The sequence below is a fragment of the Entelurus aequoreus genome, linkage group LG07 (assembly GCF_033978785.1).
Source record: "Entelurus aequoreus isolate RoL-2023_Sb linkage group LG07, RoL_Eaeq_v1.1, whole genome shotgun sequence".
In the NCBI taxonomy this organism is placed as follows: domain Eukaryota; kingdom Metazoa; phylum Chordata; class Actinopteri; order Syngnathiformes; family Syngnathidae; genus Entelurus; species Entelurus aequoreus.
In genome coordinates, this window is record NC_084737.1 from 66,056,787 (window position 1) to 66,074,610 (window position 17,824).

The 17,824-nt window shown below is 40.8% G+C and overlaps 1 protein-coding gene across 4 annotated transcripts in view; it reads left to right on the forward strand.

Moving 5' to 3' along the window:
- The window catches only part of rerea (arginine-glutamic acid dipeptide (RE) repeats a), a 312,621-nt gene extending 305,987 nt beyond the window's left edge, over nucleotides 1-6,634 (forward strand). For 3 of the 4 annotated variants that reach the window (XM_062054270.1, XM_062054271.1, XM_062054273.1), the window contains 5 exons: nucleotides 837-1,059; nucleotides 1,132-1,852; nucleotides 5,831-6,004; nucleotides 6,098-6,266; nucleotides 6,328-6,634. In XM_062054270.1, the coding sequence (XP_061910254.1) occupies nucleotides 837-1,059; nucleotides 1,132-1,852; nucleotides 5,831-6,004; nucleotides 6,098-6,266; nucleotides 6,328-6,361 (1,321 nt within the window). In that variant the 3' untranslated portion in view covers nucleotides 6,362-6,634. The remainder of the gene's footprint in view (nucleotides 1-836; nucleotides 1,060-1,131; nucleotides 1,853-5,830; nucleotides 6,005-6,097; nucleotides 6,267-6,327) is intronic. The other variant, XM_062054272.1, reaches the window with a different exon arrangement.
- Nucleotides 6,635-17,824: the final 11,190 nt, after the last annotated feature.

The window sequence follows — 17,824 nt, forward strand, 5'->3', positions numbered from 1 at the left end:
TTCTTACACTTCATTGATAGTGTTCTGGCGTGCTTTGTGATGTCCTTCTCTGTTCAGCGGTCCTTAAAAGCACTATAAATACACTTTGGTCTCATATTCCTGTGAGCATAGAATGATGACTCCGTTCAAATAGAAAACAGCTTGTAGGTTCGATGTGCACAATTAAATAATACTTGCTCAGACAGCAATGTGTTTATATACGTTTAGATTGGGGTATGTTGTTTCGAGGAAATATGTTAATGTCTCTTTTGTTTTTTTAAGTTTTTTTGATGATTTTATTTTAAAACGGTAATACCAACCGTCGGGAGTCTAATATTCTCCTTAATATTGTACCGTTAAATCCCTAGTAAACGACAGGAATATTTTGTAAAGTTGTATAGGTGTTAAGTGGCTCTTTAAGTGCCAATAAAGTTGAATATTACTACGGTGTCATTACGTAGCAATATTATAACTCAATTACTTTAGCTTAGCTCAAACTTTTTTCACCAAGTACCACCTAAGAAAACACTTTTCTTTCCAAGTACCACTATTATGACCAGCATTAATTATACAGTTGCTTAGTAAACCTAAGTATTCATTAAAAACAAGGCAGAGGTGTTTTATTTTAAAAGTATATTCAATATTTTTGGCCACTGTACCCATTACACACAGTTTGAACAGTAACACTGTATTTGAATATAGAAAAATAAAACACTGTAATGAACATCTGTGGCGTACCACTAGATGGAGCATGCATACCACTACTGGTACATGTACCACAATGCCAGAATCCTGGTTTTAGCTTATCTTTAGTCCTTATTTGTAATTTTTCTGTGTGTTCTTTGATCCGGGCGCAGGTTCTACAAGCACCTGGATCGAGGTTACAACTCGTGCGCTAGGACAGATTTTTACTTCACTCCCTTGGCCTCGTCCAAACTGGCCAAGAAGCGAGAAGAAGCTGTGGAGAGGTCGAAGAGGGAGGCGGAGCAGAAAGTGAGAGAAGAGAAAGAGAGAGAGCGGGAGAGGGAAAAAGAACGAGAAAGAGAGCGGGAACGAGAGAAGGAAGCCGAGCGAGCGGCGGTGAGTTGTCGCTGTCATTTTTTTATGTTTATGTTCTACAAACAATGGTAAACACCAGCTTTGCCCTTACAGAAAGCATCCAGTTCAGCTCATGAGAGCAGAATGGGTGACCCTCAGATGGCCGGGCCCGCCCACATGCGTCCGCCCTTTGACGGGCCCCCCACCACCATCGCAGCCGTGCCTCCGTACATCGGCCCTGACACGCCCGCCCTGCGCACCCTCAGCGAATACGCCCGCCCCCACGTCATGTCCCCCACCAATCGAAACCACCCCTTCTTTGTGTCCCTCAACCCCGCGGACCCTCTGCTGGCGTACCACATGCCCGGCCTCTATAACGCCGACCCGGCCATGCGGGAACGCGAACTGCGAGAGCGGGAGATGCGTGAGAGGGAGATTCGTGAAAGGGAAATGCGGGAAAGGATGAAACCCGGTTTTGAAGTCAAACCTCCTGAGATGGACGGACTCCACCCTTCCACGAACCCCATGGAGCACTTTGCAAGGCACGGGGCCATCACGTTGCCCCCCATGGCCGGCCCTCACCCCTTTGCCTCCTTCCACCCGGGCTTGAACCCGTTGGAGCGCGAGCGGCTGGCCCTGGCCGGACCTCAGCTGCGGCCGGACATGAGCTACCCGGAGAGGCTGGCGGCTGAGCGACTCCATGCGGAGAGGATGGCCACCATGGCCAACGACCCCATCGCCCGGCTACAGATGTTCAACGTCACGCCGCATCACCACCAGCACTCGCACATCCACTCCCACCTGCACCTGCACCAGCAAGACCCCCTTCATCAAGGTGAATGAAAGCCCTGCTCACATGCACACATTAGCTTATTACGCCATCATAGGGCTGGGCGATATGGTCGAAAAAGTATATCTCGATATATTTTTACTTAAACTCGATATTCGATAAATATCTCAATATATATTTTGGTGAAAGTATACATATGAAGATATTCATTTTTGAGTGAGATTCAGTGAAATTTAAGGGAATGACAACTGTACTGTAAACAGTCAGTGGCACTTTTATTAATTCAGTCAAGATAGGTATTAACAGCTCGGAAAATAAACTGTTTAAGTAGCACAGAATTTCATAACAAATAAAATAGAAAAATATTATTTCTACGTAAAATAAATAACATAGCTGTGCAAATAATACAAAATGTATCAAACTCAGATACAGAAATACATTTACAGGCAGGCACTTGAATTGAATTCCCTTCCTGGTTCGATGACCCGCCCTATCTTGCCTCTGATTGGCCTGTCCATAACCAATCGTGACTCATCATAGTAAAGGAAGGAGGAAGGGGAGGGGTTTAGTAGCCAATGAGAGGGGGAGAACAAGGAACACAACAAATAAGTGGCGTTGGGTCATATTAACTTGAAATAAATGATATTGATATTACGACTTTTCCTTAATTCACATCTTGTTTAAAAATATATAGATATATCTTACAAACTCGATATATCGCCCAGTCTAACGCATATTAAGATTCACTAAATGCTAAACATTATTCAAACATAACTAGGGCTGGACAATTAATACAATTTTGATTTTCGATTGTCTTCTCACGATCATGACAATATAATAATGGAAAAAACGATTAATGCAACGTGCATGCAAATTCCAGATCATGAAAATCTAATACCGTATTTTTCGGAGTATAAGTCGCTCCGGAGTATAAGTCGCACCGACCGAAAATGCATAATAAAGAAGGAAAAAAACATATATAAGTCGCACTGGAGTATAAGTCGCATTTTTGGGGGAAATTTATTTGATAAAACCCAACACCAAGAATAGACATTTGAAAGGCAATTTAAAATAAATAAAGAATAGTGAACAACAGGCTGAATAAGTGTACGTTATATGACGCATAAATAACCAACTGAGAACGTGCCTGGTATGTTAACGTAACATATTATGGTAAGAGTCATTCAAATAACTATAACATATAGAACATGCTATACGTTTACCAAACAATCTGTCACTCCTAATCGCTAAATCCCATGAAATCTTATACGTCTAGTCTCTTACGGGAATGAGCTAAATAATATTATTTGATATTTTACAGTAATGTGTTAATAATTTCACACATAAGTCGCTCCTGAGTATAAGTCGCACCCCCGGCCAAACTATGAAAAAAACTATGACTTATAGTAGGAAAAATACGGTAATTAAAAAATACCATTAATAGGCAATGCAACGTGCATTCAAATGACAATGAAATGGATGAGTGAGCGTGTGAGTGTAAAAAAAAGACCACGTCTACTAGAAGTTTGGGATCTCATCGTAGTTGCTACTTTTTATTTGACACTGTGCTACTATGCTCTATCTCTAAACTCAACAAAAAAAGTAAGGCATATGATTTCTGCATTCACATAACAGCGGACACAGTCACATAGTTGGCCAATAAAATAAAATCCGCTGATAAAGGCAAAATAATATCAGGGAAGTTGACATAAATGTGACTCAAATGCTGTAATTGTGAAGAGAAGGAACATATGTTTGGGGAAATAATGTGTCCAGGAATGCTCATTCATCCCCGAAGCGTGTCCTAAAGTAGAGAAAACTACGTCGGGTTGTCTTTTTTAGTTTCCATATGTGATCACACCATTCTCGCCCGTTGGTCCGTGTTGATGGGCTCATATTGCCCATCCCATTTGAAGCTGAAATATTAACACAACTGGACATTTTGCCTTGTAATCATATTTTTCATCTTAATTTGTGTTACTTTGCGCCACTTCTCAGGGGCGAGTCGTGAAAAGAGGGCTCACTGCGTTCAGTTAAATCTACTGTTAAATAAACACACTCAGGTGTGGAGAGCGATGCAGAGAGGGAGACCTCTTTCTTCCTATTTGAAGCGAGGAAGAAACGCTAGGCTCAACAATAGTGATTGGCAAACGTGTCTTGTCACTCAAATGCCGGTGACGGCCGAGAAAAAAAACCCTCCTGCAGTTATGTAATTGCACTAATTAAAACCTGGATGTTGATGAATCATGCAGCCCTAATTATTACACACTTGTAGGATGTTAGCTTGTACCATTGTGTTAAATGTAGGTATTACTAGAGATCATTGTTAGTCGTCAAGGAGGCAGATAACCGATATTTGTAGCCGGTATTATTGTGCAGTAAAAGTTATTTAAACTTGAATGATATATGTCAGTAAACAGCTGGACAAGGCTTTAAATTGTCTTTTAAACAATCATTTTGAGGAAACACTAGCGACATAATGTTTTTAATGCAGCACTAATGTTGTGAATTTAGCGCCAAACATCATCAGGGGATTTCACACACTTTGACTTTGTGTGTCTAAGAGGAGCATCAACATGTGCATTGCAAAATATAGCACATCTCCTGGGAAAATTGGTAAAAATATGGGATTTCTCTACATCACAATAACTCACAATCTAATCTAATTAATTATCAAGACCGATACTGATAAAAAGAGGCCGATACCGATATATGTCAAAATGCCAAATATCGGGGCCGATAAATGGTCGATCTGTTATTAATACAATCGTTGTAGGATGTTAGCTTGTACAATTGTTAAACATATGTAATTATTACACACATGTAGGATGTTAGCTTGTACAATTGTGTTAAACTTATGTAATTATTACACACTTGTAGGATTTTAGCTTGTACAATTGTGTTAAATAATTGTAATTAATACACACGTGTAGGATATTAGCTTGTATAATTGTCTTAAATAATTGTAATTATTATACACTTGTAGGATGTTAGCTTATATGATTGTGTTAAAGAAGTATAATTATTATGCACTTTGATGTTAATTTGTATAATTGTGTTAAATAAGTATAATTATTACACACTTTGATGTTAACTTGTATAATTGTGTTAAATAAGTATAATTATTACACACTTGTATGATGTTAGCTTGTATAATTGTGTTAAATAAGTGTAATTATTACACACTTTGATGTTAACTTGTATAATTGTGTTAAATAAGTGTAATTATTACACACTTTGATGTTAACTTGTATAATTGTGTTAAATAAGATTAAATATTACACACTTTGATGTTAACTTGTATAATTGTGTTAAATAAGTGTAATTATTACACTCTTGTAGGATGTTAGCTTATATAATTGTGTTAAATAAGTATAATTATTACACACTTTGATGTTAATTTGTATAATTATTACACACTTGTAGGATGTTAACTTGTATAATTGTGTTAAATAAGTGTAATTATTACACACTTTGATGTTAACTTGTATAATTGTGTTAAATAATTGTATTTTTACACACTTGTAGAATGTTAGCCTAAATAATTGTGTTAAATAAGTATAATTATTACACACTTTGATGTTAACTTGTATAATTGTGTTAAATAATTGTACTTATTACACACTTGTAGGATGTTAGCTTGTATAATTGTGTTAAATAAGTGTAATTATTACACACGTGTAGGATGTTAGCTTGTATAATTGTGTTAAATAAGTATAATTATTACACACTTTGATGTTAATTTGTATAATTGTGTTAAATAAGTGTAATTATTACACACGTGTAGGATGTTAGCTTGTATAATTGTGTTAAATAAGTGTAATTATTACACATGTGTAGGATGTTAGCTTGTATAATTGTGTTAAAAGTGTAATTATTACACACGTGTAGGATGTTAGCTTGTATAATTGTGTTAAAAAAGTGTAATCATTGAGTTTGAAGGCAGCTAAGAGTGGTAACATGATGCAATGTGTAGGATGTATTTTTCTGTGCCTTGATTCTAAAGACTCTGACACCCAGAAGGTGGTGGTGAATGCCTTGTGTGTCCTCCAGGTTCCGGGGGCCACCCCCTCGCCCTAGACCACCTGGCAGCCGGACCTCACCTGGCTCGCTTCCCTTACCCGCCCGGCGCCATCCCCAACCCTCTCCTCGGCCAGCCGCCGCACGAACACGAGATGCTGCGCCACCCGGTCTTCGGTAGGCAGCCGGCCAGTCCCGTCTCTCCATTACCGGGTCGCATCATGAGGAATGGGCCTGATCCAAATCTGCGCTCTGTTTGCTCCCCGGCAGGCACTCATTACCCACGGGACCTGCCGCCACCCATGTCTGCTGCCCACCAGCTGCAGGCCATGCACGCCCAGTCAGCTGAGCTGCAGAGGCTGGCCATGGAGCAGCAGTGGCTGCACGGCCACCACCACATGCACGGAGGGCCACTCCCTGGCCAGGAGGACTACTACAGGTGAGGCAGCATCACTAATAACAACACTGTTGCATGACTAACCCTCTCTCCTGTGTTGCAGCCGGCTGAAGAAGGAGAGCGACAAGCAGCTGTGAGACAATTGAGTGCAGGACGACAGGAAGTTGTGAGAAAAAAAAGGCTGAGTGGAACATCTAAACACTTATTTTTTCCAAACTCTTTCTTTTTTTGGTTTGGTATTTAGCCAGCAGTACAAGCGAGACAACATCCTGAAGACTCCTGCATGACTAAAACTTCCCTCACGTTGTTTTTTTTTTTTTTGTAGGTGCTAGAAGAAGACACACTGTGCTTATCCAAAAACAAAACACAAAAAATAACAAGTGCTATCTTAAAGTCAACATTTATTTTAATACATTGTCGGAGGCTTTTTCATCCTTTTAAAGAAGAACCACCGCATGGCGTCTCTTTGTTGTTGTTTTATTTTTTATTTTTAAATCTGTAAATAGTATATATATAAACATATAGTTATTATTATAATTATTATTATTCCTCGGTGTGGACAAACAAGACAAAGTCATCCTCCGCTACAGTTCACCCTTGTTTCAGAGGGCATTATTTCTGCAGTCTCCTCACTTTAAGGTCTGACATTGGCGTGTTAGATTTAGTCCTATGTATCCCCGCCCCTACCCTCCACCCCCACCCCCTCGTGCCATCACGCTGCAGCCTGTCTGTCACCTTGTGTCCACTTGAAGCACTTGAAGCTTCACCTGAGTGCACGCTGAAGCCCGCCATTGCTAAACTGCACTAAAAGTTGGTTTTGTTGCTGATTTTCCTCCTTTGACTAATTTCAACACATGAAACCATCAGCGTTATTTGAACGGCTCCTCACTGTGACACCAGGGAGGGCGGGGCCTGCCAACACCTGACCAGGAAGTACATGTTTTGTCAAGACTGTCACGGACAAAAAAAACAAATGAAGAGACCATACTCGCATTTTAAACATCGGCGCCTTTTTATTTTTTCCCTACGCTTGCAGACGTCATGGAGACGCTCATCGTCTCCGCCCCCCTCCCCCATCATGTGTGTCCCCAAGCCTTCGGTGTTAAGTGTTGTCGATGGTTTAGCTTCTCTTTTGAAAAGGCGGCAGCAGCAGAATGTCCCTTCTGACTGCCCAGATTTCTATATATACTGCTACCCTCCAGCTTATTGTACATACAAGTAGTCGCCATGGGATGACACAATGGAAACAAAAAGTAGAATGATTAAGACAAATTGTGAGTCCTGTGTTCTCTGCATTTGAGTATTTTGTAATTTTTTTGAAAAATTTGTGGAATTAAAATAAACGACTAAGTTACACCACAAAAGATGGAGTTCATGAGTTTATTGTATTTTTTAAAATAATTAGAACTGATAGTTGGGATACTTTTTTTAATGACTATATTATTCTATTACCGTATTTTCCGGACCATAGGTTGTTTTTCATATATAAGGCGCATTAAAGAAGTCATATTATTATTATTTTTTTCTAAATGTAAAACACTTCCTTGTGGTCTACATAACATGTAATGGTGGTTATTTGGTCAAAATGTTGCATAGATGATGTTTTACAGATCATCTTCAAGCCGCTTTTTTGCGCCGTTTTGTGGGCGGTCTTATTTACGTGGCTCACCTTCGGCAGCGTCTTTTCTCCGTCATCTTCGTTGTAGCGGTGTAGCGTGCAAGGACGGGAGTGAAAGAAGAGTCAAAAGATGGAGCTAACTGTTTTAATGACATTCAGACTTTACTTAACTCAATAACGGAGCAGCATCTCCTCATCCGGAAACAACAACACCGGAAATGTGTCCCGTGAAAAACCGTCCGACCGGAACTCTCTAATGACTAAAGTTCCTTGGGTGAATAATGTAAAGTCACTACACCGGTATGTTTTAGCGCTTTCATGGCGAGTTTACTGACAGATATAATAAGTAAGAACTTTACATTACTTTATATTAGAAATGGCAACAGCGGAGGATGAATGTCCCATAACAAGAAGATAAAGAAAAAGAGGAAGCTTATCGACTGGGACACTCGCAATTTTTCAGGATTTATGCAGATCCCAAATACAGATCAGCAGGTACCAGAAGGTAAGAAAAGTTGCTGTTGCATAATATTGCGAAACAAAACGCCAGATAACGTCTTACCTTATACACACACACCATAATAATACTCGTATGTTTAATGCGCCGCCAATCCTTCAAGCGGTGCGGCTTCATAGCTTACCAAAGTCGTACTAAAACATTTCGATATATGTTTGACTGCCGTGTGTAATGTTCTATATTTTCAATGGAACATAAAATGTTGGTGGTGTTTACTTGAGTTATATTGCAGTCTACACGTTTCTCTTATGTGTGACTGCCATCTACTGGTCACTCTTATCATTACACCAAGTACCAAATAAAATAGCTTCCAGGTGAGTAAACTCAACCAAACTTATTCCTTAGAAGAGGCGTACCGTCGAGTTTTGAGGGGGGAAAAAGATTTTAAGTGCGCCTTATAGTCCGGAAAAAACAGTACTATTTTAAATTGTAATTTCTCAATTTGTTTTTATATTTCTCCTTTAATAATTTGTATTACAGTTGTACCTCTAATATAATTATGATTTTAGGAAGAAAGAGAGTACAGTGCTGGGAAGAAGTGGATGATATTCATAGAAATAAGAAATAAATCATCAAAAAGAAAACGTGTAGCCAACTTGTCGAAGCAATTTGAACGTCTCACTGCTAGCCTGCACCCAACTGAAGCAGGAGGAGTCCAACGCCAGCCAACAATGTGAAAATATCGAGAAACTGTGGACATTCAGCCATGATCATTTTGAGAAGCTGCTGATGGTGTGTTTGACGGAGAAGGAGATATCATAGAAGTCCACTCTCCAAGGTAAATGCTCCATATTATTTCATACAACTACTGTAGTTGTTTATGTTGTATTTTGGTATACAATATTTTTAAATGCATGTTACATGTTAAATTGTTTCAGTTAAGGGGGGCAAGCATCGATTACATTGATTTTAATCTATTTTAATGGGAGATGTTGATTTGAGATACAAGTGTTTTGCGTTAAGAGCTCCGTCAGAACCAATTAATCCTGTACGTTGAGGTACTCCTGTATGATACTGTGTGCTACAGCAGATGTTCAACCGGCCAGTCGCAGCCCAAATCCACATCAGACCAGCTCACATACTTGGAAGCAACCAACATTTTGGCAGACAGACCATCTTTGACTCCTTTGTTGATTTCTGGTCCTTAAAACCAGCACATCTCTTACATGGAGGATCTTGGACCAGCTAGCATTAGTGATACATTTGACTCACGTTACTGGGTCCCTGGAAGTGTGTATCACTTTAAGGAAAATAACATGCTTTATCATGTGACTGTGAAGCTCCAAAGTGTTTATCAGGAAGTCGTAAGAGTGGGGGTATTCCTCTCAATCACCAATCTAAACGAACTTAGACAAAGGAAACAATCCAAAATGTTGATCTAATAGAGCCAAATAAGGTAAATGTAACTTTCCTGTTCACTATTTGTCTCAATGACCACAGTTGCCTGTTCTCATAATCCTTTTTGCACAGCCATTTGGAGGAAAACATGTATGGTTGACATATATTTTTATTTTCAGGTCAAATGTAGAGACTTGATATCCAGCACATGGTGACATTATGAAACAGTATTAGTGCAGTGTCCATACAGCCAGTGAATGTGCCGCCCAATCGCTGAGGTGCCGTTTACTCATCACCAACTAGCCTTCTTGCTGTCAGTCCTTCAGACACAGATCCATGATCCTCTGTAGTAAACGGTTTTGTGTGTATATTTTTTCCAAATTGTGTAACTCAACAAAAAAAGACGACTCAACAGAGGACGTTGGCTCTTTATTGTGGAGGTTAAAGAGGGTCTTTGACCAGGTTTTTGGACTAAGCCCTTTTGACATTCAGAGGATCTTTGACTATCGCCAACATTGTTTTAATGTTTTTGCTTAATGACTTTATTAGTGATATAACTAAATTCTTAAGGAATATCATAGCCTTGCTTTGACATATCCAAAATATGTCGCAAAGTGATTTACAAAGTTAAAAACAATTCCCATATCCCCTATTATCACATACAAACGCACAGACACACACACAACATACACACATCTGCAACTATATGAACCAATGATTGCATGGCTGAATACAGAGGAAACATGTGAGTAAACACTATCACAGGAGCCATCTGCACCAGGAGGTCATCAGACCATGGCCACCAGGACGCTGACACAAGCACGGCCGATAACCTCTGAGGCAGATGGCTCATCTGAGGAACGTTGGAAAATAAAAATAATACAACTTGTAAAATAGTAAGAACCATGTGTAGAGATAAAGAATACTATACAACTAAAACATATGAAGATTAATAGGAAAAATAAAATGAATATACAGTAAATAAATATAACTAAATAAAATCTTGCATAACTAACAGGATAAAAAGTAAAATACAAAATACTTCAATAAACTAATATCAGGTCAAAGCCAAATCAAAAAGGTGGGTCTTAAGCCTACTCTTAAAAACATGAACGTTCTCCGCAGCCCTGAGGTCCTCCGGCAAGCTGTTCCACACATAATGGTGGAAAGATGCCATCCCGTGACTTTATGTCCTGACTTTTGGAATAATTAGGAGATGATCTCAGGGTCCGAGAGCCAGCTCCAGCTCGTGGTGCCCAGGATGAGAGTTAAAACCAGGGGAGACAGGGCCTTCTCTGTGGTCGGCCCTAAGCTCTGGAACACTCTGCCCCTCCATGTTCAAACTGCTTCCACAGTGGAGTGTTTTAAGTCTCGTCTTAAGACCCACTTTTATTCTTTGGCTTTTAACACTACGTGAGTTGTGTGGTCTTCTGTCCTCTGTTGTCCTCTGTGTTTTTTATAAATTTTGATGTCTATTTTACTGTTTTAATTGGTTTTACCCTTTAAAATCGTTTTTAATCATATTTATTTTTCATATTGTTTTTGTATTGGTTTTCAATTCACTTATTCTTTGTTTTTATTCAGTCATTGGTGTAGCATAATATTGTTTTTAATATTGTTTTTAACATGGCTGTGCAGCACTTTGGAAACATTTTTGTTGTGTAAATGTGCTATATAAATAAAATGGATTGGATTGGGAAGGTTCATAGGGTAAAAGAAAATCTGAAAGATAAGGCCCAATACCATAAAACATTTATAAACCATAAAAGAACATTCAAATTGATCCTGAAACACACAGGTTGCCAATGCAGAGATTTTAAAACTGGTGTAATGTGAGCCCGTCTTCTGGTCTTCGTCAGGACACGTGCCGGTGAATTTTGGAGTAATTGTACAGGTGCAAGAACCTTTTTAGAAAGACCAGAAAGCAGGGTGTTACAATAATCTATACGATTTGGAATAAAAGCAAGCATTAGCGTCTCCGTGTTGCCCTGAGAGAGAATTGGGAGAACTCTGGCTATATTCTTAAGATGATAAAAACCTATTTTTTTATATCTGGTATAAAACTAAGGTCAGAGTCGAAAACGACGCTCAGATTTTTCACTTGTAGTGATGGGGCTAAAGATTGTAGTTTTGATGTGTTTCTCTCTCAGGGCCGATGATTAAAGCTCCAGTCTTGTCCTGGTTAAGATGTCAAGTGAGTCATATTTAAAAGTCTGATTAACCACACTTCTGAATTTGAATTAATTTCGGGTTATTTACTTTTTAAGACCATAATATTTGGATACAAATGCAATTTTATTGTCCGAATGTCATACAGGAACATTTTTAAAATGTTTTAATTGAATGCACGTCATCAAAACTTGCTAACCGATTTATCTAAAGTCCTGTCGAGGTTTATTTTGGCGTATGCATTGACCTAATCACAGACTATAACAACACACCTTTCAGGCAATCATCTATGGTCAAAATAAAGGGCGTCATCTCTTGGTAAGCCAAATAATCACTTAATTAGATATTTTAATGACGTAACTCGATGGAAGTCTTTACAATCCAACTACTGTTAGTCTCTGCCAAATTAAACAAGACACAAACAGAACCACCGTCTATGGCGGTCAATTTGGGTTTTATCACAACCGAATGTTCTCCACTTACGTGCGTCCTTTTCCATCCTCCCAGCCAATCAACAGGCAGTCCACATGTAAACAAAGACACACATAGACAGATAATGCTGCATGTGACCATGATGCCTTCCAGGCCATGGGAAACCACAACATCTGTTAAACATTGAATACACTACTAAGAAGACATCACCTCAGACCCAGTTTGTTACTATATTATATATATATGTATATATATATAACATGTAATACTATCCAAAAAAATATATTTATATTAAATGTGCTTGTTAAAAAACAAATACTCTGCCTTGTTTTTAATGAATACTTAGGCCTACTACGCTACTGTATTTTAATATTGGTAATTTTAGGTGGTACTTGGAGAGCCAAGTGTTTTCTGAGGTGGAACTTGATGAAACAAGTTTGAGAAGCACTGATTTAAAGAGTAAACCTTTTGATTTGGCCTCCATTTGACATTTATTTTTTATATATTTATATACATTAATATTTATATTTAACATATATTTCATATAAATAGATAGAAATAAATATTTATATATATTTATATATTAACATTTTGTGGATCAAAACATTGTTTTTCTTTGCACTGTGGGCATCAAGCAGCGAGTGAACATCAGTTTTATAATCTGCCTACAGGACTTCTCTATCGGCTCCTGTCATTCATCAGCGTGCGTGCGGCAGCAGACCTGCAGTGGGTGATGGTGCACGCTGCATCGCCGCAATGGCTGTCATTTCGTTAGTTTTTTTCCCAGGCAACTATTATTGCTGCACGGCTGCTCTCTGATACGATGGCCCGTCGTCAGGCAGCCGCGGGAGGCTTGGATGTTGTATCCTGCGGCTGCCATGCTTGCTGTTGCCGCCTCAGCGCGCCATTAGACACATGCACGTCACTTCCAAGATGGCTGCTTGAATAATTCATTCCCCCCCCCATCTTCTTGACTTGTGTCAACTCAAATCCTCCTCATGACGCTGAGTGTCCCCCTCAGGCGGGCAAGGGAAGAGAAATATGCTGCTTATGTGTGAATAGCAGCAGGCCTTTTGGAGCCTCCTCTCCTTCTTCTTCTTGCCTGTGCCATGCTCACGGCGTGTTGTTTGTGCAGCTGGGTTCTTACGGCGGACATGTTTTTTTGGGGGGGAGAAAAGACACGGCGCTCCCCTGCAGGCTGCTGCTGTTCATGGTAAAACATCCACCAGGTGAGCGGCTCATTAGAGGCATCAAGCATGCAAATGGAACACTCCGCGATGCAAAATAGGGAGTTGGTGTCCAAGGTGAAGTTAGTTTGCACCTTTCAGCAGCCTGACGAGCGACGGAGGAGGTTTTAGTGCCGAGGAACACACCTGGGGGGGCTGCCAAATCATTTCAAACATATTATGCACATTTCATGGTTATAAGAAGGGATCAGCATGCAATCTGCTGTGTAGAATGTTCCCTGCAGGTAAATAAAGTGTCACTTTGTGGAAAATAAACAAGAGTCTTCAGTGTAACCTTCTTGTCTTCCTCCATCTTTCCCTTCCAGGTGCACCTTTCTCTTCCTGCCTAATGTCTTCTTAGTTCTCCTTATAGCTGCTTCTTTGCTCCTTCCTCAGCTCTTCTCAGAGCATTCACTCCATCACAACATCCATAGACCTTCATCTGCCCTTCACTGCAGCTCTTCTTCCACTGGCTCCTCCAATTCATCATACATAATGTGCTGCTGCTCTTCTTCCAGCTCTTCTTCTGCTGGTTCCTCCAATTCATCATACATAATGTGCTACTGCTCTTCTTCCAGCTCTTCTTCCATTGGCTCCTCCAATTCATCATGCATAATGTGCTACTGCTCCTCTTCCAACTCTTCTTCCACTGGCTCCTCCAATTAGTCATACATAATGTGCTACTGCTCTTCTACCGCTGGTTCCTCCAATTTGTCATACATAATGTGCTACTGCTCCTCTTCCAGCTCTTCTTCCACTGGTTCCTCCAATTTGTCATACATAATGTGCTACTGCTCCTCTTCCAGCTCTTCTTCCACTGGTTCCTCCAATTTGTCATGCATAATGTGCTTCTGCTCTTCTTCCAGCTCTTCTTCCACTGGCTCCTCCAATTCATCATGCATAATGTGCTACTGCTCCTCTTCCAGCTCCTATTTCACTGGTTCCTCCAATTCATCATACATAATGTGCTCCAGCTCTTCTTCCACTGGATCCTCAATTTGTCATACATAAAGTGCTACTGCTCTTCTTCCACTGGTTCCTCCAATTTGTCGTGCATAATGTGCTACTGCTCTTCTTCCAGCTCTTCTTTCACTGGTTCCTCCAATTTGTCATGCATAATGTGCTCCTGCTCTTCTTCCAGCTCTTCTTTCACTGGTTCCTCCAATTTGTCGTGCATAATGTGCTACTGCTCTTCTTCCAGCTCTTTTACCACTGGCTCCGCCAATTTGTCATGCATAATGTGCTCCTGCTCTTCTTCCAGCTCTTCTTTCACTGGTTCCTCCAATTTGTCATGCATAATGTGCTACAGCTCTTCTTCCATTTTCTTCCACTGGTTCCTCCAATTTGTCATACATAATGTACTACTGCTCTTCTTCCAGCTCTTCTTCCACTGGTTCCTCCAATTTGTCGTGCATAATGTGCTACTGCTCTTCTTCCAACTCTTCTTCCACTGGTTCCTCCAATTTGTCATGCATAATGTGCTACTGCTCTTCTTCCAGCTCTTCTTCCACTGGTTCCTCCAAATCGTCCTGCATAATGTGCTACTGCTCTTCTTCCAACTCTTCTTCCACTGGTTCCTCCAATTTGTCATGCATAATGTGCTACTGCTATTCTTCCAGCTCTTCTTCCACTGGTTCCTCCAATTCATCATGCATAATGTGCTACTGCTCCTCTTCCAGCTCTTCTTCCGCTGGTTCCTCCGATTTGTCATGCATAATGTCCTCCTGCTCTTCTTCTAGCTCTTCTTCCACTGGTTCCTCCAATTCATCATGCATAATGTGCTACTGCTCCTCTTCCAGCTCTTCTTTCACTGGTTCCTCTAATTTGTCATGCATAATGTGCTCCTGTTCTTCTTCCACTGGTTCCTCCAATGTTTCATGCATAATGTGCTCCTGCTCTTCTTCCAGCTCTTTTACCACTGGCTCCGCCAATTTGTCATGCATAATGTGCTCCTGCTCTTCTTCCAGCTCTTCTTTCACTGGTTCCTCCAATTTGTCATGCATAATGTGCTACAGCTCTTCTTCCATTTTCTTCCACTGGTTCCTCCAATTTGTCATACATAATGTACTACTGCTCTTCTTCCAGCTCTTCTTCCACTGGTTCCTCCAATTTGTCGTGCATAATGTGCTACTGCTCTTCTTCCAACTCTTCTTCCACTGGTTCCTCCAATTTGTCATGCATAATGTGCTACTGCTCTTCTTCCAGCTCTTCTTCCACTGGTTCCTCCAAATCGTCCTGCATAATGTGCTACTGCTCTTCTTCCAACTCTTCTTCCACTGGTTCCTCCAATTTGTCATGCATAATGTGCTACTGCTATTCTTCCAGCTCTTCTTCCACTGGTTCCTCCAATTCATCATGCATAATGTGCTACTGCTCCTCTTCCAGCTCTTCTTCCGCTGGTTCCTCCGATTTGTCATGCATAATGTCCTCCTGCTCTTCTTCTAGCTCTTCTTCCACTGGTTCCTCCAATTCATCATGCATAATGTGCTACTGCTCCTCTTCCAGCTCTTCTTTCACTGGTTCCTCTAATTTGTCATGCATAATGTGCTCCTGTTCTTCTTCCACTGGTTCCTCCAATGTTTCATGCATAATGTGCTCCTGCTCTTCTTCCAGCTCTTCTTCCACTGGCTCCTCCAATTTGTCATGCATAATGTGCTACTGCTCTTCTTCCACTGGTTCCTCCAATGTTTCATGCATAATGTGCTCCTGCTCTTCTTCCAGCCCTTCTTCCACTGGCTCCTCCAATTTGTCATGCATAATGTGCTCCTGCTCTTCTTCCAGCTCTTCTTCCACTGGTTCCTCCAATGTTTCATGCATAATGTGCTACTGCTCTTCTTCTAGCTCTTCTTCCACTGGTTCCTCCAATTTGTCATGCATAATGTGCTACTGCTCTTCTTCCAGCTCTTCTTCCGCTGGTTCCTCCAATTTGTCATGCATAATGTGCTACTGTTCCTCTTCCAGCTCTTCTTTCACTGGTTCCTCTAATTTGTCATGCATAATGTGCTACTGCTCCTCTTCCAGCTCTTCTTCCACTGGTTCCTCTAATTCATCATGCATAATGTACTCCTGCTCTTCTTCCAGCTCTTCTTCCACTGGTTCCTCCAATTTGTCATGCATAATGTGCTACTGCTCTTCTTCCACTGGTTCCTCCAATGTTTCATGCATAATGTGCTCCTGCTCTTCTTCCAGCTCTTCTTCCACTGGTTCCTCCAATGTTTCATGCATAATGTGCTACTGCTCCTCTTCCAGCTGTTCTTCCACTGGTTCCTCCAATTTGTCATGCATAATGTGCTCCTGCTCTTCTTCCAGCTCTTCTTCCACTGGTTCCTCCCATGTTTCATGCATAATGTGCTACTGCTCTTCTTCCAGCTCTTCTTCCACTGGTTCCTCCAATTCGTCATGCATAATGTGCTACTGCTCCTCTTCCAGCTCTTCTTTCACTGGTTCCTCTAATTTGTCATGCATAATGTGCTCCTGTTCTTCTTCCACTGGTTCCTCCAATGTTTCATGCATAATGTGCTCCTGCTCTTCTTCCAGCTGTTCTTCCACTGGCTCCTCCAATTTGTCATGCGTAATGTGCTATTGCTCTTCTTCCAGCTCTTCTTCCACTGGCTCCTCCAATTTGTCATGCATAATGTGCTACTGCTCTTCTTCCAGCCCTTCTTCCACTGGCTCCTCCAATTTGTCATGCATAATGTGCTCCTGCTCTTCTTCCAGCTCTTCTTCCACTGGTTCCTCCAATGTTTCATGCATAATGTGCTACTGCTCTTCTTCTAGATCTTCTTCCACTGGTTCCTCCAATTTGTCATGCATAATGTGCTACTGCTCTTCTTCCAGCTCTTCTTCCGCTGGTTCCTCTAATTCATCATGCATAATGTACTCCTGCTCTTCTTCCAGCTCTTCTTCCACTGGTTCCTCCAATTTGTCATGCATAATGTGCTACTGCTCTTCTTCCACTGGTTCCTCCAATGTTTCATGCATAATGTGCTCCTGCTCTTCTTCCAGCCCTTCTTCCACTGGCTCCTCCAATTTGTCATGCATAATGTGCTCCTGCTCTTCTTCCAGCTCTTCTTCCACTGGTTCCTCCAATGTTTCATGCATAATGTGCTACTGCTCTTCTTCTAGCTCTTCTTCCACTGGTTCCTCCAATTTGTCATGCATAATGTGCTACTGCTCTTCTTCCAGCTCTTCTTCCGCTGGTTCCTCCAATTTGTCATGCATAATGTGCTACTGTTCCTCTTCCAGCTCTTCTTTCACTGGTTCCTCTAATTTGTCATGCATAATGTGCTACTGCTCCTCT